This window comes from Ranitomeya variabilis, chromosome 1 (genome assembly GCF_051348905.1).
Source record: "Ranitomeya variabilis isolate aRanVar5 chromosome 1, aRanVar5.hap1, whole genome shotgun sequence".
In the NCBI taxonomy this organism is placed as follows: Eukaryota; Metazoa; Chordata; class Amphibia; order Anura; family Dendrobatidae; genus Ranitomeya; species Ranitomeya variabilis.
This window is the reverse complement of record NC_135232.1, coordinates 225,323,950-225,346,068: the sequence shown is the minus strand read 5'-3', so window position 1 is coordinate 225,346,068 and position 22,119 is coordinate 225,323,950. Positions and strand designations below refer to the sequence as shown.

General features: G+C 42.3%; 2 protein-coding genes across 2 annotated transcripts in view; one reads left to right on the top strand and one right to left on the bottom strand.

Annotated features, from left to right (window-relative positions):
- Positions 1 to 22,119, bottom strand: part of KNTC1 (kinetochore associated 1) — a 352,480-nt gene that overhangs the window by 102,593 nt on the left and 227,768 nt on the right. Inside the window, exons 48-54 of the mRNA XM_077293161.1 lie at positions 12,506 to 12,722; positions 12,320 to 12,393; positions 9,750 to 9,960; positions 9,398 to 9,510; positions 9,265 to 9,314; positions 8,674 to 8,752; positions 166 to 284 (exon numbers count right to left, since the gene is read on the bottom strand). Coding sequence (XP_077149276.1) covers positions 166 to 284; positions 8,674 to 8,752; positions 9,265 to 9,314; positions 9,398 to 9,510; positions 9,750 to 9,960; positions 12,320 to 12,393; positions 12,506 to 12,722 — 863 coding nt within the window. The remainder of the gene's footprint in view (positions 1 to 165; positions 285 to 8,673; positions 8,753 to 9,264; positions 9,315 to 9,397; positions 9,511 to 9,749; positions 9,961 to 12,319; positions 12,394 to 12,505; positions 12,723 to 22,119) is intronic.
- On the top strand, positions 15,157 to 21,102 carry LOC143793618 (uncharacterized). The gene is made up of 3 exons (XM_077280679.1): positions 15,157 to 15,617; positions 16,402 to 17,338; positions 20,883 to 21,102. Exons 1-3 carry the CDS (start codon positions 15,377 to 15,379, stop codon positions 21,100 to 21,102), a joined length of 1,398 nt encoding a protein of 465 aa, XP_077136794.1. The 5' UTR covers positions 15,157 to 15,376.

Sequence of the window (22,119 nt, the reverse complement as noted above, 5' to 3'; positions counted from 1 at the left end):
TTTCTTGTAGACATGTGATCAAACCTCTAGAAAATTTACATGCATAATTCCCCTCCCTGCCCCACCACAACACCTCCCCCTCTGCAACAAATCCCAATGTTAAATGCACATTCCATGGTGGGCTGGTCTTCCTAAAATTGGCGGAGGTCAGCTGACGTTACTTACTTTACTTGGTCAATGGGTTTTTTCACAAGTGACACCACAGTCTCAGTGTCAGCCAAGTGGATTAAACACTTTAGAGCTCGACTTCTGTGAGCAAATGTCAATTTGTTATCACCAAATGGCTGTATAAAAAAACCCCAAAACAAAAAAAAAAACACATTATAAAAACAAAACCAAACCAACACAACGGTGAGTATTCCAATCTGTCACATAACAACATGCAACTGTTATTAACATGTAATGTTATTGTGTATCCAAAATTAATAAAATAATTAATTAATTTACTGATCACGATTTCTTCATTAACTTGACAAATATTTTAAATAAAGAAATGATATAAAGATTACTTACCCATCTGGTAATTAAAAAAGATGCACCTATCTGTTAGGCTCATCCCAATTCACTGGTGACAGTATATTCAGCTTAAGTATGGACACATTCAATGTGTTCTCTAACTCTTAAGGGGTTTTATGCTTCAAACCACTTTAGAGTTGGGCCAAATAGGGTGGCATGGATTATGCAAATTCCAGCTGTTGTGTTATTTAAATTGATTGTGAAATGCAAAGTTTGCAATAATGGGATTGCTCTGTTGATTCTATGTCTAAATGTGGGCAAAACAACCTATCCCTTAGAAAATACATAACAGAAAAGTATCCAGCACAGTTCATGTGGAGTGTATTAGCAGTTAAAACAGGTTTTGCTTTAACCCAAATCAACAAGGCCATTCTCTTGTCTTCAGTAACACTCCCCATGAAAAAACACCAGAGTCAACAAACAGTAGAAAAGATTGAAAATGATTGATCATAATAGCTGGGGGGAAAAATATATTTTTTGGGTGTCCTACAAAAGACAGAGACATCCGTCAAGTGCTTACATGGCAAAAGGTAGCATTATCTCTAGGTAATGCAGTTGATTATGGGAAAAATCATGTACCCACTTTCTTTACCAAAATACTGATTGCACACATCATCACTCTATTCATCATCAACATGGTCGCATTCATGCAACTCCATCTGGCTCTGCCTTCAATATGTAATTTTTTAATGACACACTGCCTTTAACAACTTCAAAACTTTACTATTTTGGACCTTTAGGACAATGCTTTTTTTCCCATTGTCTCATTTTACGGGCCACAATTTTATTCCTTTGACGAGTTGCATTTTTCAGTGGTATTCTTTTGTGGTACATGTAACTTATTAACTTGTATTGCCTCTTTGTGGGGGATCAAGAAAAACAATAAAAAAATCAATTGTGACTTTTTTATTCATGGTTTTAATTTTAAAAAGGTCCACCGTGTGTCATAAATAATGTGTTCACCTTATTTTGTGGGTCTCAAATGTTAGTGATACAAACTACATATATATATATACACACATACATACTGTACACTTAAAAATAAAAAACAACTTTTGCTTTTATGTTTCATGAGCTGAACTCAAAGATCTAAGATTTTTCTATGTACACAAAATGCCTTCTTCTCTCAAATACTGTTCACAAATTTGTGTAAATCTGTGTTAGTGAGCACTTGTGCTTTGCCGAGATAATCCGTCCACCTCACAGGTGTGAAATATCCAGATGCCGATCAGACAGTATGATTATTGCACAGGTGTGCCTTAGGATGGTCACAATAAAAGGTCACTCTAAAACACCGGATTACGTACCGGTAATGCTCTTTTATAGAGCCACGACAGCACCCACTGAGAGAGGGGATCCGCCCCTAGGAACAGGAAACCCTACGGAGAGATAAAAGGGGCGGTCCCCCTCGCTCCCACAGTTTGGGTTACAGAGATTGCGAGGAACCGCCCACCAGTTTTAGTAGGTCATTCTATATTAACATTTCATCTTTGACTTAATCATGTATATTTACAAGAACCAATCACCCTTATCAGTGCTCATATGCAAATTAATATATATAAGGGAGGGAAGTAAAGGGGTGCTGTCGTGGCTCTATAAAAGAGCATTACCGGTACGTAATCCGGTGTTTTCTCTTCGCCACGACAGCACCCACTGAGAGACTTTCAGAGATAGTTATTTGGGGGGGATTATCGTGTTAAGAACTGATCTACCGAAACACAAATCAGTGGAAGCAGATAGATCTAATCTATAGTGACTATAGAAGGTAACAGGCGAAGACCAGGTTGCGGCCTTACATATGAGTTCTATTGGAACCTCTGCTCGCTCTGCCCAGGATGATGCTATCGCTCGGGTTGAATGTGCCTTTACAGTCTCAGGTGGATCTTCCCCTTTAGATGAATAGGCCAGGTATATCGCCTCCCGAATCCATCGAGATAATGTGCCTTTTGTGACACCAGCTCCTTTCCTTTGACCCTGGAAGGAAACAAAGAGAGCCCTGCTCTTCCTCCAGGCGCTAGTCCTGTCTAAGTAAGTCATTACAGCCCTTTTCACATCTAAGGTATGGTATTTCTCCTCTTCCTGATTTGTAGGATTATCATAAAAAGTAGGAAGAAGAATTTCTTGAGATCTATGAAATTTAGTACACCTCTTAGGTAGGTAGGAAGGGTCTGTTTTCAGGACGATTCTATCTGGAAATATTGACAGAAAGGGAGGATCTACTGATAGTGCCTGCATGTCACTTACCCTTCTTGCCGATACTAATGCGACAAGAAGAGCAGTTTTGAGAGTAACGTGTTTAATGTGAGCTGAGTGTAGTGGCTCAAATGGGTGACCTGTCAAGGCTTCAAGGACTAGATTAACATCCCAAGGCGGTATGCGGGGAATCTGAACTGGTTCTGACCTCTGGCAGGCTGAAATAAATCTAGTTATCCACCTATCACCCGCTACATTGTGACTATACAATGCCCCTAGAGCAGAGACTTGTACTTTTAAGGTATTAACTGAAAGACCTAAGTCACGTCCTTTCTGGAGAAATTCTAAAATGTTAAGTATAGGAATTTCGTTTGACAAGGCCAATGGATAAAGACTTAGAAACTTCCTCCATACTCTTACATATATAGAAGTAGTGGATCTTTTCCTACTTAATAATAGAGTATTAATCACTTGATCAGAGAAACCCCTTAATTTCAACAATTGCCTCTCAAATTCCAGGCTGTCAACCGTAGACCCTTCACATGAGGGTGGTTGAATGGCCCCTGGAAGAGAAGATCCTGATCCTCTGGGAGAATCCATGGATCTGAGATGGACATAGCTCTGAGCAGGGAGAACCATGGTCTCTTTGGCCAAAATGGGGCAATCAGGATTATATTGGCTTTGTCCTCTCTTATCTTCCTGATTACTGTTGGTAGAAGTATCAGAGGAGGAAAGGCATACGCTTTCTGAAATGTCCATGGTACCTGGAGAGCATCGAGAAAATCGGGTTTGTCGGATTGGAACATTGAAGCGAACTTTTTTAATTGCCTGTTGTCTCTTGTAGCGAAGAGATCTACCTCTGGTAAACCCCATTTTACGGTTATCATTTTGAAGATTCGATGATTTAAAACCCACTCCCCTTGGTGGAGGGTATGGCGACTGAGGAAGTCCGCTTTTGAATTGTCCACTCCTCTGACATGTAGTGCTGATAGAGACAGTAGATGTTTCTCGGCTATAGTTAGGATGTCTTCGGCTATAGACATGAGTGTTCCTGATCTTGTTCCTCCTTGATGATTGATATACGCTACTGATGTCATGTTGTCTGACAGAATCCTTGTATGTGTTCCGTGTAGCTGCGGAAGGAATTCACAAAGAGCGTGATGGATAGCTTTCAGCTCTCTTATATTAGATGAGTCGTCTGACTCCGTAACCGACCATAGACCTTGGGCTACCTGATCTCTCATATGTGCTCCCCAACCACTAGGACTGGCATCCGTGAATATTGTGTTTGAAGGTTTAACTACCCAGGGGACCCCACTAACCAAGTGATCTGGTTCTAGCCACCAGGATAGAGATTTAATTACGTCTTCAGAAAGGGAAATTTTACCGTCTAGATGACCTTGTAATTTTATTTCCTCATGTAAAATTGCATATTGTAAACACCTTGAATGAAATTGGGCCCAAGGTACTGCTGGGATACATGACGTGAAGGAGCCAAGGAGGGACATGCCTTGTCTTAAAGATATTAGAGGTTTATCTATTACCGACTGTACCTTATTTCTTATTGTCAATTGCTTGGATTGTGGTAGGAAACATTTTTGGCTTATGGAGTCTATTATAATTCCCAAGAATGTTTGTCGAGTAGTTGGAAGAAGTCTAGACTTTTCCCAATTCACCAACCACCCTAGCCTCTGCAGGGACGAGACCATATTACACAATCGTTGGTGACATTGTGAAGGGGAACTTCCTACCACTAAAAGATCATCAAGGTACGGAATTATGAGGGTATCTTTTACTCTTAGGTATGACATTACTTCCGACATTAACTTAGTGAATACCCTTGGAGCTATTGATAGTCCAAAGGGCATTGCTGTATACTGAAAGTGTCGTATACGTCCATTCAACACAATCGCCACGCGGAGATATTGTTGATGTTCTATAAAAATTGGCAGATGGTAATACGCATCTTTTAGGTCGAGTACCGTCATAAAACAATGGGGAGACAACAGTTTTATGGTGGATCGGATAGACTCCATTTTAAAGGTTTGATTCTGCAAAAAGGTGTTCAATTTTTTAAGGTTCAATATGGTTCTGAAAGATCCATCTGGCTTTGGGATTAAAAATAGAGGGGAATAGAACCCCTTTTTTTGCTGAAGAAATGGGACTTCCACCAAAACCCCTTTGGCTAGAAGGTTCATTACCTCCTGCTCCAAAGCCTCCTGTTGTAACTGGGTTTTTAAAGAAGTCAATAGAAATGAGTCCGGCGGGACTCGGGAAAATTTTAATTTTAGGCCGAAGGTGATGATACTATTTGCCCAAATGTTCGAAGTTATTTTCTGCCATTGATCTGAGAAGGAAGACAATCTACCTCCGACAGGCAGATCTGTTCTAACGGGGTTTTTCCTCAGTTTTGTAAGGGCGCTTCCCAAAAAGTGCTCCTCTCTGTCTGGTGTCTCTAGTGGCCCAGCGATCTTGGTTCTTGAAATCCTTCCTCTTGTTAAACATGGGCTTTCGGAACGCCCTCCTATAAGATGGAAGGTAATTATTATTAGGGAAGCCCTTTTTCCTCTCCCCTGCTTTAGTCAGGATCTCGTCCAGCTTAGTACCAAATAGGTACTCACCCTGACATGGAAGACCACACAATTTGGATTTTGTCTGGGGATCGCCTTTCCAGCCCTTAAGCCACAGGGCTCTACGTGCTGCATTAGTCAGCCCCGCCGACTTGGCCGCTAAACGTATTGAGTCAGCAGATGAGTCTGCCAGGAAGGCTGTAGCACCCCTAATTAAAGGTATAGAGGCTCTCAACTTGTCTCTAGAGAGACCGTTTTTAAGTCCTTCTTCCAAGTCACTTAGCCAGACTAGCATGGACCTAGCGGTGCATGTAGCTGACACAGCCGGTTTTAGGGCTCCCGCACAAGATTCCCACGCTCTTTTAAGGAGAGAGTCGGCTTTGCGGTCCAGAGGATCTTGTAGTGAACCTGAATCCTCCACAGGTAGCAGGGATTTTTTAGATGTGGAAGCCACTGCTGCGTCTACTTTTGGGGCTTTTGACCAGGTCGAGAATTCCTCATCATTAAAGGGATAACGTCTCTTTGAAGATGGTGGTAATCCCTTCTGCCTCTGGTTTTCCCACTCTTTTTTAATTAAATTTTTTACTGCTGCTATCACTGGAAAGGAGGGTCTTTTCCTTTCGGACAGCCCAGCGAACATTATGTCCTGCTGTGTTTTAGGGGTCTTAGAATCCTCGATGCCCATAGTGTTACAGACGGATTTCACCAGGTTATCTATACTGTCGGTGGGGAAGCACGTATCTTGATCCTCATCCGAGGAAACATAATCCCTAGAAATATCCGAATCTGCATTCTCTAATTCGGAAGATTGGTCAGATATGGGTGAAACATACTCTCTTGTCCCCTTAGGACGCGTTTCTTTTCCCGAACTATGCAGGGCTTGTAGTTCTTCTCTAATCAACACTCTAATGTCCTCAGATTTAACCGAGGCCTCTTCCCGTAAGGTGGAATCAATGCATGGTTTACAAAGTTTCTTTGTGTAACTATCCGGAAGGGGCTGAAGACATATCGCACACTGTTTGTGTTTCGTTTTTTCAGTACATTTTGCCTAGAGTGTTAGAGAAGAGGGGACAGCAATCAGCTTAATAGGGTAGATGTACACTCACCCCAGTGAAGCGTCTGTGAAGGTACCGGCTGACGAGGAGGAGACTGCAGAGGCTTGCTCTTTTTAGAAGATCCGCTCCGCTTGGAGCGGCTGCTGCTGCTGGTATGGCTGTGAGGAGTAGTTGCGGTGGCCTCAATAGAAGACATCGCAGGGTCCTGTGCCGAATCCATATTGGACGCCGGAGCGTTCCTGCCGGCGTCCTTTTCACATGGGGGCCGCCATCTTCTTCCTGTTGAACCCGGAAGTGCTAATCACTTCCGGGTCGCGGCCATATTCCATATGCCCGCGCTGTCACCGGCACCAGCGCCGTCTCCTCCCTCTCCTCGGAAGCTTTTTAGCTTATACTTCCGGGGGGCATACTGGGGCTCCACGCCGTATAAGCGCTCGCCGAGGACGGCGCAGCGTTCCCCAACTACAGCGCTAACTCCCCGCAGACGTTCCGGATGAATTTCTGTGAGCCAGCACTCTCCAGCCCTGGCCTCACAGCGTCTGCCAGCAGAGGGGGGAAGCTGACACCAGGACCCCCGACGCTGCTTCCAGCTCTGGAGCCCTTGCCGTCCTCACAGGTAAACCGCGCAAGCGGCATCCAGGCTAGGCATCCTCTTCTCCGTGGATTCCCATAGGAACAGGAAACCAAACTGTGGGAGCGAGGGGGACCGCCCCTTTTATCTCTCCGTAGGGTTTCCTGTTCCTAGGGGCGGATCCCCTCTCTCAGTGGGTGCTGTCGTGGCGAAGAGAAAATGCGCAATTTTACAGTTTTGGGGGTGCCCGGGGGGTCAGAAAACCAGTCAGTATCTGGTGTGATGACAATTTGCCTCATTCAGTGCAATGTATCTGCTTAGCATAGAGTTGATCAGGTAGTTTATTGCAGCATGTGGAATGTTGGCCCACTCCTCTTCAGTGGCTGTGCGAAGTTGCTGGATACTGGCAGGAACTTGGAACACGCTGTCGTATACGCCGATCCAGAGCATCCCAAAAATGCTCAATGGGTGACATGTCCTGAGTGTGCGAGCCATGCAAGAACTGGGATGTTTTCAGCTTCCTGGAATTGTGTACAGATCCTTCCAACATGGGGCCATGATTTATCATGCTGCAACATGAGGTGATGGTCGTGGCTGAATGGCACAACAATGGGCCTTGTCACAGTATCTCTGTTCATTCAAAAATCAATAAAATGCACCCGTGTTCGTTGTCCATAACATATGCCTGCCCATACCATAACCCCACCGCCACCACGGGCTACTCGATTCACAATGTTGACATCAACAAACCGCTTACCCACACAACGCCATACATGCTCTCTGCCATCTGCCCTGTACAGTGCAAAACAAGATTCATCTGCGAAGAGAATGCTTCTCCAACATGCCAGACGCCACTGAATGTGAGCATTTGTGCACTCATCTCAGTTACGATGGTAAACTGCAGTCAGGTGGAGACCCCGATTAGAATGACGGGCGCGCAGATGAGCTTCCCTGAGACAATTTTTTCATAAATTCTTTGGTTATGCACAGAGATTGTTGCAGGAGCTGTCCGGGTGGATGGTCTCAGACAATCTTGGAGGTGAAAATGCTGGATGTTGAGGCTGGTGTGGTTACACTTCGTCTGCAGTTGTAAGGCCGGTTGGATGTAATGTACTGCCAAATTCTCTGAAACACCTTTGGAGATGGATTTTGGTAGAGAAAAGAATGTTCAATTCATGGGCAACAGCTCTAGTGGACATTCCTGCAGTCAGCATGCTAACCAGCATCTTGATATGCCTCACCTGTGAGGTGGAAGGATTACCTCGGCAAAGGACAAGTGCTCACTAACACAGATTTAGACAAATTTGTGAACAATATTTGAGAGAAAAGGGCCTTTTGTGTGCCTAGAAAAAGTCTTAGATCTTTGAGTTCAGCTCATGAAAAATGGGAGCAGACACAAAAGTGTTGCATTTATATTTTTGTTCACACACACACACACACACACACACACACACACACACACACACACGCACACACACACACACGCACGCATATATGTTATTCTATGTGTTATTACACAACAGCTTTTCAGAAACCGTGACTATGCTAAGAAACATTGTAGGTAATGGAAAAAAGTGTATTGGGAATTATATACAGTGACAGTAAGAAGACAATTAATATTTCTTTCTGAGAAAAATTATTTCCCTTTGTATAAAACTTCTATGCATAAAGAATATGCATAGAATGCATATTGTATGCACTGAAACATCTGAACAATTGAAACTTAAAAGTCCTACATAATAGGATGATGTAAAACTGTAATGCTTACAGATGTGGTGGAGGTGGCTACTGCATACAGTATTCTTGAACTGAAATCTAGAGGGTACGGCTGAAGAAGGTATATAATTCTGCAAAATAGGAGAAACAGAGAACAATAATACTATAAGCATTAGTAATCAACAATGCAACATGCATCCATGGCTTGATATTAACATGATGTTGCCACAGGAGTCAAAAATTACATGCAATCATATTTTTGGACAAGTGGAAAAATCAGCCAAACCAGCATTTCGCTATCAGCTATCTAGCAAGCATGACTAGTTTAAAGAGACGCTACAATCAGAAATTAACTTAAGGTGTAAATTAGGTTTGTGTGTTAAATTGTTTTTTAAATATTTTTGCCAATGTCTTCTCTTTCCATATCACAATATGTATTAAAAATCTTTTAATTTTTACAATGGCTACTGGGGCTATTTTAGACTCTAACTTCTTGTTTCAGCAAATCCACAGGTACATTAGCCACAATGAACAGACTCTGTATCTTTTCCTTTGTATTATTAATTATTGTATAATTATCTAATGAGTCTCTGTAAAAGTCACTGTGAAGGGTGGGGGATCATCCTTCCCGTTAACTACATACCTGCTGAGACCCTCATCTCCCCGAATGTCACCTAATAAATCTTTGTCGTTCTGTAAAACAAAAGCAAATAAAGAGAAACATTTTTTTTTTCTTTTTATGTTTTCCAATTAAATAAAGGAATGACTACACTCACAGATGCTTGTGGTAGTGTATTCGGGCATAGCCATTTATCGAGAAGCACATCACGAATTTTATTAATACTCAGGTTGTTGACTTCAGCTATTTGCTTAGCCATGGTGTGGATATCTAGAAAACAAAATAAAATAAAAAACTGAAGGTTTGAAAGAGCTTCAGTAGGCATGTTATACAATCAGAGGTCTTATTTGTAACCTAATCAAACATTAAGACAATTATTCTGCAACATAACATTTTTCCATTTAGTGCAGATTATTGAAAAAAAAGTTAAATTTATAAAGAAATCACAATAAGTATACTAAATGAGAAATAAGAAGCAGCACAAAAATAAATTTTTGATTTGCACAAACCTGGATAATCTCTGCCCGTTGGGTTGCGTATTCTTTCCTCCACACTACTGTGCTCAAACAGTGAAACAATCAGAGTTGCTGGTTTACCAATATGTTTTAAGAAATCTGGAGTGTTTATTTTGTGCGATATTAGTACATTTTCTGTGGCCGATCGTTGGTACTGCACGCTTAGCTTCTTTATTAGTGTCTCCGCTCTTACATAAGATTCTTCCTTTAATGATAATAAGGCAACAATATGTAAGAGTGGACTGTAATGGTTATGTACCATAAATATACAATAAGGTGAACAAGAGTTGGCATTTATCTATGTAGTTTAGTTTTGTAAAGAACAGTTTGGGAAGGATACATCTAAATAAGCTGCAATTGTGAAAAGTATTCAAATTAGTATTAGAAATTTTACAACTTTTGAATGACATTGACCTGTTCTTGAGAAAATTACAGATTTTATTAACTTGGCCCCATCATAAACCTTCCTACAACAAGAAACATGCAACATGATTCACTGCAAGTGGTATCTCCCAGTAATTGCTTTAAGGGGTTATCCGGGGATATTTTTTTAAATTATGGGTTTAATAACTTATTTTTTTATTTATTTTACTCACTTATATAGTGCCATTAAAAAAGCACTCCCATCAGTTTTTATGCTCTTTCTCTGCTCTAAGTAGAAACAAGAAGTCTCTTTTCCCTGCCCAAATCTTTCCCCTCTTGAACTCCTGACCCAGCTGATCTGCTCCTCAACCCTGCATGGGACTTTTGCAGGGACCCATGAGACATACAGGGTTGAGGAGCTTGACCTCCTGTTTTTACTGAGAGCATAGAAAGATTCAGCTTTTCAGTTTTTAATCACATGATGTCATAGACCTAATGGAAAATTGTAAGTACACTATGCTATATAATGTGATTGCAATATATTACAAGGATAAAAACTTTAATAGGAGTGCTTCTTTAATTCCACAGCGCTTTACAGACAATAATGGCACTGTTCCCATTGGGGATCATAATCTAGATTCCCTTTTAGTATGTCTTTGGAGTGTGGGAGGAAACCGGAGTACCCAGAGGAAACCCAAGCGTAGCTCTGAGTGTGGACCCAATGTGCCATGGAATGGACTTACCCTGGAGGGGGGTAACTAAGAGACTGGCTGGGGGTTCACTGCAGCCTCTGATGGTGAGGATAGGCTTTGCCACCGGTAGCCACCAGGTACCAACTCCAGGGCAGTGCCCGGGTCTCCAGCAGCTGATCAGACGGTCAAAGACATGGGAACGAGGGTACAGAGGCAAAGACGTGGTCAGACAATCCATGATTTATTTACGTAGCCGATGTGAGGATAAACAGGCAGGCAAGGCAGGTGAGAAAACAGGAGAGACAATACAAAAGTGCACCTTACAGAAATCTAGACAGGGACTGAACTAGAACCTTAGATCAGGCGAGGAGTGGTTCGAGGATCTGTCTGATATAGCACCTGCTGGTTGGTGATTGGCTGGGGAATCCAAACCCTGTAGAACACAGCAGGGTTAAATTCCAGCAGGCCCTGGCTGTGCCCTACTATAGCGGTGAGGAAACAGCATGTAGATGCAGCAGTGCTGAGGAAAGAGGAAAAAGAGAAGCAGCGTGGTGACCTCGTTAAGTAAGGCAGTGCTGAGGAATCATGCCAGTTACCGCCATGACACCATGTAAATAAGGGGAAAACATACAAATTCCTTGAATATGTTGTCCTTGGTAGGAATTGACCCCAGCGCTGCAAGACCACAGTGCTGACCACATTGCACCACTGAGCCAATGTGCTGCCCAACTTATCTGCCTGGCACCCATTTCTGTAAGCTCAGAGTGGTCATGGACCACTTCTTCCAGTGATTCTCCAGCTGTAGAGCAGCTGCTACTCTTTCGCTCTGCTCTGTTGACAGGGTGTTATTGAGGATGTCACACTGACTGACACTCAGCCCACTGCATATCTGAGAGGAGTCAGCTATCAACCAGCATGATGTTGGTAGTCCCGTCCCGTCGAAAGACACTGGAAGTGGAAGGAGCTGCTATGCTGACGTGAGGTTAAATGAAGCAGTAAAATGTTAGCAACTATCTGCTGGTCAGTTTGTAGCCCCATGGGAAAGTGAACATGATACATTTGTTTCGGCCAGCATTAATCTGGCACTGGTTACTTTATTGCAGTTGTGCATGTCTGACTCCGAAACGGTGCAGCGATTCTAAGTAAATGTATTAGACATTTCAAATGACTAGTCTGAGGTAGGTACCCCACCAGGCTCACCATCACTGACAAGGGTGTGTTTATATGGTGAGACTTATCAACCTAAAGAACCCATTGGGGACCTGCCTGAAACTAGTCATCAGAGTAGCACAGTCCCCAGACAGCTTATCAAAGTTATACAGTACTCAGCTTGTATCCAATTTCATATTGTCCATGGTTCAGGCAGCATGAATCTACTCTCAGGTTCCTTTTAAATGCTTTATAAACCAAATCTTTTTTTAAAATTGTTTGCTGAAGTTATGTTTTTTTTAATGATGACACATACTCTGCAATAATATTGCTTTACTATTTACATCATTCAGGTCTTACCTTAGGGGATGTGTTATTTTTCCACTTTTCAGCCAAATGGAGACAGAATTTTAGTGCATGAACTTTATCGGGTCCTAGAATAAATCCAAGATCATTAGTAATTTTCCCAAAATAAAAAAGAAACAAACAAAAGAACAAAAACGATATTGATACAATGAATACCATAAAAGCAAAAGCTCTACTTGCCAGTTGGTAGTTCTTGTGCAATCCTATGTGCAATAGCTGCGGCCCACTCTGGGTTGCTGATAGACTTAAGGTATGACTGGATTGTCTCCACAGTCTTGGCAGTTTCTTTGTTGATAAGAGAAGAGCATTCGGTATTCTTCAGTTTTAAAGCTTTGGGTCTTAAATTTTTCTCAAAAACATGCTTCACAGCTGTCATGTACAGGGTGTCCAGTGAAACCTAAAATTTAATATGAAAATGTTTTCAGAATTATAATTTAACCCCTTCCTGATGGGTCTATTTTCCATTTTTTCTTTCCTTTCTTCCAAGAGCCATAACAGTTTTATTTTTCCATCCACATAACCATATGAGGGCTTGTTTTTTGCAGGATGAGATGTACCGTACTTTGAATGACAGCATTACGGTAATTTTATTATGCAATATACTGGAAAGTGAGGACAAAATTCAAAGCTTGTTGAAATTGCAAAAATTGTGCAATTATACAATTGTTTACTCACCATGTGTATTACACAGTAAAACCGGCCTGGCAATAGGATTCTCCATATCAGTACGATTATGCGGATACCAATCACGTATAATTCTTTTATATACATATATAATATTATATATATATATATATATATATATATATATATATATATATATATATATATATATAATTTTTTTTTTTTTTTGAGTGGAGAAAAAAAATGTAGAAATTGTTTCTTTTGTCACCATTTCCTGACACAGGAAACGCTTTCAATTTTCAGGATACGGGTCTGTATTAGGGCTTAGCACCCTAAGGCTACTTTCACATTAGCGTCATTCGCCGCACGTCGCAATGCGTCGTTATGTAAAAAAAACGCATCCTGCAAAGTTGCCCGCAAGATGCGTTTTTTTCTCCATAGACTTTCATTAGCGACGCATTGCGACGGAGTGCCACACGTCGCAACCATCGTGCGACGGCTGCGTCGTGTTTTGGCAGACCGTTGGCACACAAAAATTACATGTAACTTTTTTTGTGCGCCGTGTCCGCCATTTTCGACAGCGCATGCGTGGCCGAAACTCCGCCCCCTCCTCCCCGGACATTACAATGGGGCAGCGGAAGCGTTGTAAAACTGCTTCCGCTGCCCACGTTGGGCATTACTTTCACAACGCGAGTCGGCACGACGCATAGCGACGGCCCCGTGCCGACGCTAGTGTGAAAATAGCCTAAGCCGACGCTTCTACTGACACCAGCTTGATGTAGATACGATGTTGCAATGACCAAAAAACCCTTCATTCTGGATATTTTATTTCTTTTCTCTCGTTATGCCGTTTAACAATTGAATTAATTTATTTTATTTTTTGATAGAATGGATATACCAAATATGTGTTTTCTTTCATACGTGGGTGATTTTAACTTTTATTTTCTTCATATTTTTAAAAACTTTTTATCCACTTTTCACTGTATTTCTTAGTCCCCTTAGGGGACTTGAACCTGCGATCATCTGAACGTTTGTGCTATACAAAGCTGTGCATTCAGCACTGCTATGTATATTAAAAATCACAATCTCCTATGAAAGCCAGCTACAAGAGTATGGTAATCACCTACAAGGGGGCCAGCAGAACGCTGGCTATCATAGCAACCTATCGGTGTCCCGCCATCACGTCACAGGCATTTTTTCCCATTTTCCAGTACAGTATGTGGTAAAATGTAATAGTGTCATTCAAAGTGGAACTTGTCCAGCAAAAAAACAAGCCCTCGTATGTCTATGTCGACAAAAAAAGAAAGTCATTGCTCTGGGAAATTGGCTGCGTTGGGAAGGGGTTAACTGTACTTTGTTCGTGGGACAACGCCTTTAACCTCTTACGGCTAAGCCGGTTTTCACTTTCCTGACAAAGCACAATTTTTTAATTCTACCATATTTCACTCTATGTGGTAATAACTCTGGCTCTGGAATGCTTGTTCCAATCTCAATGATCTCGAGACTTTTTTCTGTGGCACATTGTACTTCATGATAGTGGTAATTGTAGATCGACAAAACTTGCACCAATTTAGGAAAATATTGAAAATTTTAGGAAATCTTTGAAAAATTTTCAATTCTCAAACTTTAAATTTTTCTGGTCTTTTATTTTGTTGAGATGTTAAAAAGGTTAACATTTAGCAGCAATTTTCAATTTATCAACAAAATTTAGATTATTTTTTTTGACATGCTAATTTAGTGTTGAAGTGACTTTGAGCGGCGTATATGTCAGTAATAGTGATGAGCTATTATACTCGTTGCTTGGGTTTTCCAGAGCACGCTCGGGTGGTCTCCGAGTATTTGTGACTGCTTGGAGATTTAGTTTTCCTTGTCGCAGCTGCATGATTTGCGCCTACTAGACAGCTTGAATCAGGGTGGATTGATTTAAATCACGCCGATTTAAATCATGATTTAAATCACGATTTAAATCAAAAGATTTTTTTCTATTTAAATCGGATCGATTTAAATCATGATTTTAATCATGATTTAAATCACTGATTTAAATCAAAAGGTTTTTTTTTAATATAAATCACGATTAAAATGAGAAGTGAGAGCAGTGCGCATGTGCGCCCATAGTTACACGGACTAAACTAGGGGCAACGATCTAACGCCAGGGTGAGGGGGGGACCCCAAAGTAAGTAAAAATCTTTTTTGTTTGACTATATGGCAATAGGTAGGTGTTTAAAAGCAGCATGTCTTAATTGTATAAACTATTAATAGCCTCCACATTTTGTTCATACTGCCCCTTTAATTCCACACTTCTAGCTTGGTTTCACTTTTGGTTTAGTTTCTTTTTCCATTCAGTTGACATGCCCAAACTTGTTGGATAGTCAGCAGTACTTGGCTGTAGTAGTAACAATCAAACTTCATAAGTGATCTGTGTGAGCCATGGCAGGTCGTGAGAGAGACCCTATTTGGGTTCATTTTGTTGAGATGCCAGCAGCAGATCTTGGAAAGAAAGGTGCAAGAGCAAAGTGCAAATACTGTCAAAAGGATATCCAAGGACTTGTTTGCCGTTTGAAATCACATTATGAAAACTGCAACCAGAAGGGAAATGAAGATGTTGATAGTGATACAACTAATGTCAATGAACCCCCACAGCTTCTTATGCACCAGGAGCCTAGTACTAGTAAGTCTGGCAATTACAACCAATTTTTTTAACAGACATTTTACTGGGATGGTTAAAGTCTATGAAAAGAGAAATTTCTAGCACTAGTAGTTCTGGAGTATAGAATTTAAATTTATGTTAAGGCAATAGTTCACAGAAAATTAACGCTAAAGGACATGTGCACCTTTATTTTTTTAAGGTGCACATGTCCTCCCCCCCCCGCAGCGCTCTTACCTCCGATCCCCGCAGCGCTGAGATCCGTGGCTTCGTTTTGACCGTCCGCCTCCCGTCCTCCGGTTGCGGCCTACTCGCAGTGATCCAGCGGCGTGACGTCAGAGGGCCGCACGCTCCATTGAAATGAATGGAGGCGCGCTCGCGGACGGGCAGAACGAAGCCACGGATCCCTGCAGCGCTGACATCGGAGGTAAGAGAGCTGCGGGGGGAGGACATGTGCACACTGCACCTTAAAAAATAAAGGTGCACATGTCCTTTAAGTAAAAATAAAGTGTGTATACGCTTATTTTTTTTTTATTGTAGGCTGCAATTCACTTTTGAAGTCTGCCAAATTGACCATTTTTTAAAAAAAACATTTTTAAAACTTTTGTGACATAATTTTTTTCAGTTGCTCTGATATTAGTTACCAGTATTACAGCAACTTCACCGGAAAACTTGAGTAGCATAACTTTTGAGACAGCCCTTATAGGACGAGGACCATTACATTGTTCAAAAAGTTTGTTTCAAAATATTTTCGTTATATTTCTTCAAATACGCAGTCGATTTATATTTTTAATTTCTGTGCTTTCAGGGTCAAATATGGCTTGTGCTGCACGTGACAATCAATATCTGGGTACAACTTCAACAAAGCAGCCCAAAAAAAAACTTTGCCTGCAAAGTGTAGAAAAATTCATCTTAAAGACTACGACGAGCCAGAAAGAACATTTTGATGAATTAATTGCTAAATTCATATTTGCAACCAATTCTTCTTTCCGACTAGTTGAGCACCCATTGTTTGTACAAATGATCGAAGGAATTAGACCAGGCTACAAACCACCAAGTAGATTTGATATCTCAGGAAAACATCTTCAGGCTGTATACGACATAGAAAGAGCGGCTTGTACAAAATATTTGAAAGACAAGGTTGTTAACATGAGCTTGGATGGTTGGAGCAACATCCACAACGACCCCATAATTTGCACTTGTGTCACAACAGAAGATGGTGAAACTTACCTTACAGACACAATCGACACATCTGGAAATTCACATACTGCTGAATATTTACTTGAAATTGCTAAGAACTCAATTCACCAATGCCAAGAACAGTTTGGATGTAAAGTAAGGAGCTTAGTTACTGATAACGCAAGCAATGTGGCAAAAATGCGAGCGGAACTGGCACATGAGGATGACACAAATGTCATTACATACGGTTGTTCTGCCCATTTGTTGCATCTTTTGGCAAAAGACCTGCATATTTCGGGTGTCAAGGAACATGTTGTAGAAATTGTTAAATATTTCCGCAATAATCATTTTGCACATGCAACCTACAAGGAAATGGGAGGACTGAAGTTGGTTCTACCACAAGATGTTAGATGGAATACCTTGGCTGACTGCTTGGAACTGTTTATTAACAACTGGTCAAAATTACTGTCCATTTGCGAAACACATCGGGATAAAATTGATGCTAATATACGAAGCAAAGTATTAAATCTTGGTGTGAAGAGAAATGCCGAGGACCTTTTGGAAAGGTTAAAGGGCCACTGTCACCCCCCCCCCAGGCGTTATAAACTAAAAGAGCCACCTTGTGCAGCAGTAATGCTGCAGTCTAACAAGGTGGCTCTTTTAGTTTTTGATTAAGTTATTACCGCAATAAAACGTTTTAAAAATTGGCCAAACGTACCAGCGATTGTACCGGGAGGCGGTCCGAAGCGTCCTCTATGAATCTTCAAACTGCCGTCACTCTTCTCTTCAGGGCCGATGGTACCCGCCCCCTTCGCGTTGTTGCTTCAAATCCGGCGCCTGCGCTGTGCGTGCCTGCCTGGGGCCTGCGCAGTCTTCTTTGGCCGTCATCACTCACACGCAGGGTGCCTGACTGCGTCTGTGCGGGCAGTGCGGCCGCCCTGTTACTGAATCCCCGCCCCGCACTGTGTTATTCATTATGCACACTGCGGGGCTGGCATTCCTGGGCATGCGCACTGCACTGCGCTGTTCAGGCCCTCCCCCATCTCGGACGTTCTCCCTTGTCTGACGTTCCCCCTGCTCCCCCGCCTTCCGGCATTATTTTCGGCTGCCAGATTCCAAAATCTGGTGAGGATTAGTGTATATGGCGGCAAGCTGCTGTGTGCTTTGTCTCTCTCTATGTGTTTGTATGTTTTAATGCAAATGCATATTTACACCAGCAGCAATGAAAATTTGGTACTTGTGTGGGTGGCCATAAATTACAAAGCACTGATGATCAATACTGTTTTTTGGGGGAGCATTATAGGTTTACATTGCGTTCGGGCAATACGTTTTGCGAATATAGCTAGCGTATTGCACCAGCGCAATGTCTTTAGCGGGATTGCTTTTGCCGATCCCGCTATCGCAGATCCACAATCTGCGCTAGCGAGGAACGGAGCTGGGACGCTGAAAGCAGCATCTGAGGTCCGACTGAAAATAACGGCACATCGCAAGGGCGTGCCTAAAAAATGGCATGCGCTAGCGATGCGATCCAGATCCTAAACACATTGCCGTCAATGGGTGCGCTAACGGACCCGTTGCATGGCGTAACTTGCGACAATCACGCCATGCAGCGTACTCCTTTAGCGTTAACCCATTAACGCTTAGTGAACCTATTCGTAACGCACTGAACATCACTAAAGGAGGAGGGGTCTGCATTATACCACATCAAAGAACAATAAACGTTGAGGGGTGACCATTATTACACCGTACTGCAGATCAATGCACGGTCAGGGGTCTGCATTATTATACCGCACTGATCATCAATAAACGGTGAGGGGGGATCATTATTATTCCGCACTATAGATCTATAAACGGTCATGGTGGAGCATTGAGTGGAGCACTTAAATACGTGGCACTGAAATACGTGGCACTGAAATACGTGGCACTGAAATACGTGGCACGTGGCAATGAAATACGTGTCACTGAAATACGTGGCACTGAAATACGTGACACGTGGCACTGAAATACGTGGCACTGAAATACGTGGCACGTGGCACTGAAATACGTGGCACTGAAATACGTGACACGTGGCACTGAAATACGTGACACGTGGCACGTATTTCAGTGCCACGTATTTCAGTGCCACGTGCCACGTATTTCAGTGCCACGTATTTCAGTGCCACGTGCCACGTATTTCAGTGCCACGTATTTCAGTGCCACGTGTCACGTATTTCAGTGCCACGTGCCACGTATTTCAGTGCCATGTACCACGTATTTCATTGCCACGTGCCACGTATTTCAGTGCCACGTGCAACGTGTTTCAGTGCCACGTATTTCAGAGCCACGTATTTCTGTGCCACGTATTTCTGTGCCACGTATTTCAGTGCCACGTACCACGTATTTCAGTGCCATGTGCAACGTATTTCAGTGCCACGTATTTCAGTGCCACGTACGTATTTCATTGCCACGTATTTCAGTGCCACGTACCACGTATTTCATTGCCACGTGCCACGTATTTCAGTGACACGTATTTCATTGCCACGTGCCACGTATTTCAGTGCCACGTATTTCAGTGCCACGTATTTAAGTGCTCCACTCAATGCTCCACCATGACCGTTTATAGATCTATAGTGCGGAATAATAATGATCCCCCCTCACCGTTTATTGATGATCAGTGCGGTATAATAATGCAGACCCCTGACCGTGCATTGATCTGCAGTACGGTGTAATAATGGTCACCCCTCAACGTTTATTGTTCTTTGATGTGGTATAATGCAGACCCCTCCTCCTTTAGTGATGTTCAGTGCGTTACGAATAGGTTCACTAAGCGTTAATGGGTTAACGCTAAAGGAGTACGCTGCATGGCGTGATTGTCGCAAGTTACGCCATGCAACGGGTCCGTTAGCGCACCCATTGACGGCAATGTGTTTAGGATCTGGATCGCATCGCTAGCGCATGCCATTTTTTAGGCACGCCCTTGCGATGTGCCGTTATTTTCAGTCGGACCTCAGATGCTGCTTTCAGCGTCCCAGCTCCGTTCCTCGCTAGCGCAGATTGTGGATCTGCGATAGCGGGATCGGCAAAAGCAATCCCGCTAAAGACATTGCGCTGGTGCAATACGCTAGCTATATTCGCAAAACGTATTGCCCGAACGCAATGTAAACCTATAATGCTCCCCCAAAAAACAGTATTGATCGTCAGTGCTTTGTAATTTATGGCCACCCACACAAGTACCAAATTTTCATTGCTGCTGGTGTAAATATGCATTTGCATTAAAACATACAAACACATAGAGAGAGACAAAGCACACAGCAGCTTGCCGCCATATACACTAATCCTCACCAGATTTTGGAATCTGGCAGCCGAAAATAATGCCGGAAGGCGGGGGAGCAGGGGGAACGTCAGACAAGGGAGAACGTCCGAGATGGGGGAGGGCCTGAACAGCGCAGTGCAGTGCGCATGCCCAGGAATGCCAGCCCCGCAGTGCGCATGCCCAGGAATGCCAGCCCCGCAGTGTGCATAATGAATAACACAGTGCGGGGCGGGGATTCAGTAACAGGGCGGCCGCACTGCCCGCACAGACGCAGTCAGGCACCCTGCGTGTGAGTGATGACGGCCAAAGAAGACTGCGCAGGCCCCAGGCAGGCACGCACAGCGCAGGCGCCGGATTTGAAGCAACAACGCGAAGGGGGCGGGTACCATCGGCCCTGAAGAGAAGAGTGACGGCAGTTTGAAGATTCATAGAGGACGCTTCGGACCGCCTCCCGGTACAATCGCTGGTACGTTTGGCCAATTTTTAAAACGTTTTATTGCGGTAATAACTTAATCAAAAACTAAAAGAGCCACCTTGTTAGACTGCAGCATTACTGCTGCACAAGGTGGCTCTTTTAGTTTATAACGCCTGGGGGGGGGGGGTGACAGTGGCCCTTTAAAGCCAATATCGATTGCGTTGGATAAAATGCAGAAAGATACTGCAACCATAGCTGATGCCACAGAAGTTTGGAAAGATTTAGAAGGTTCTCTAGATCGCTTGAACCTCTCAAACAATGTAAAGGTTGCAATACAGCACCGCAAGGACCAAGCATTAAAAGAAGAACACTATTTAGCCAATATCTTGCATCCCATCTACAGAGGGAAAAAATTATCTGAGGCGGAAATCAACTCTGCAATGGAGTGGCTCGCCAATACTAACCAGGACATTGTGGCAACTGTGCTGAAATTGAAGTGTGAATCTGCACCATTTCAAAAATACATGTTTGCAGATAACGTCGTTAATGAACTAAAACCACTGGACTGGTGGAAGTCGCAATCACTTGTTCTTCCAGCAAAGATAATAAATCTAGCTACTTAGCTACTGACTGCATCGGCTTCATCCGCAGGAGTAGAGAGATTGTTTTCTTCATTTGGTTTTGTGCACACAACAGTCCGAAACCGCTTAGGAACTGCTAAAGCAGGACAACTGGTTTTCCTATTAAAAGTCCTAAATAAACAGTAGGCTTAAAGGACTGATGTATTCACTGAAGATGTTTGCTTACTTCAAACGTTAGAGATAGGCTATTGTTAAAAAGTACTTACTCTCTGTAGTTCAATTCTGAGTGTTTAATAGTGCAAATAAAAATTATTAGGTTTCATAATCAACTGTTTTAATATTTTTATTTGTGTAAAACAATTAGATTTGCAAAAAGACAAAGTTTTGCTTGTGTACAACTTGATTAAAAAATCTGATTTAAATCAAATGATTTAAATCAAAAAAATCTGATTTAAATCAAAAAAATCTGATTTTTTTGATTTTTTTAAAAAAAATCAAGATTTTTATCCAGCCTGGCTTGAATACATGTGGGCATTCCCTAGCAATCAGGCAACCCCCTCATGCACTCAGGCTGGCTAGCAGCTGTAAATCATGCAGCTGCGTCAACAAAAACTAAATCTCTGAGCAGTCACAAATATTTGGAGACCACCCGAGCTTGTACTCGCTCACTAGTCAGTAAACTTCCAAAATTATATAATTTTAAAAATTGCACCCCACAAAGTAATCAAAACTGAATTCAAGAAATTGGTTCAGGCGAGTCACAGGAATGAATAATCCATTTATTCATTCCACTTTAAATTCTTTCAATTAAAATGTTGCTTTAGACTCAAATTTTTCTTTAGTGAAAAAATGAGAAAAAAAATCCATAAAAAAATGTGTTGAGCAATTCCTACTGAACGCAACGCTAATATACAATTGTGCTCAAAAGTTTACAGACCTCGGCAGAATTTTTGCTTTCTTGGTCTTTTTTTCAGAGAATATGGATGATAACATCAAACTTTTTCTCCACTCATGGTTTGTGATTGGGTGAAGCCATTTATTGTCAAACTACTGTTTTTT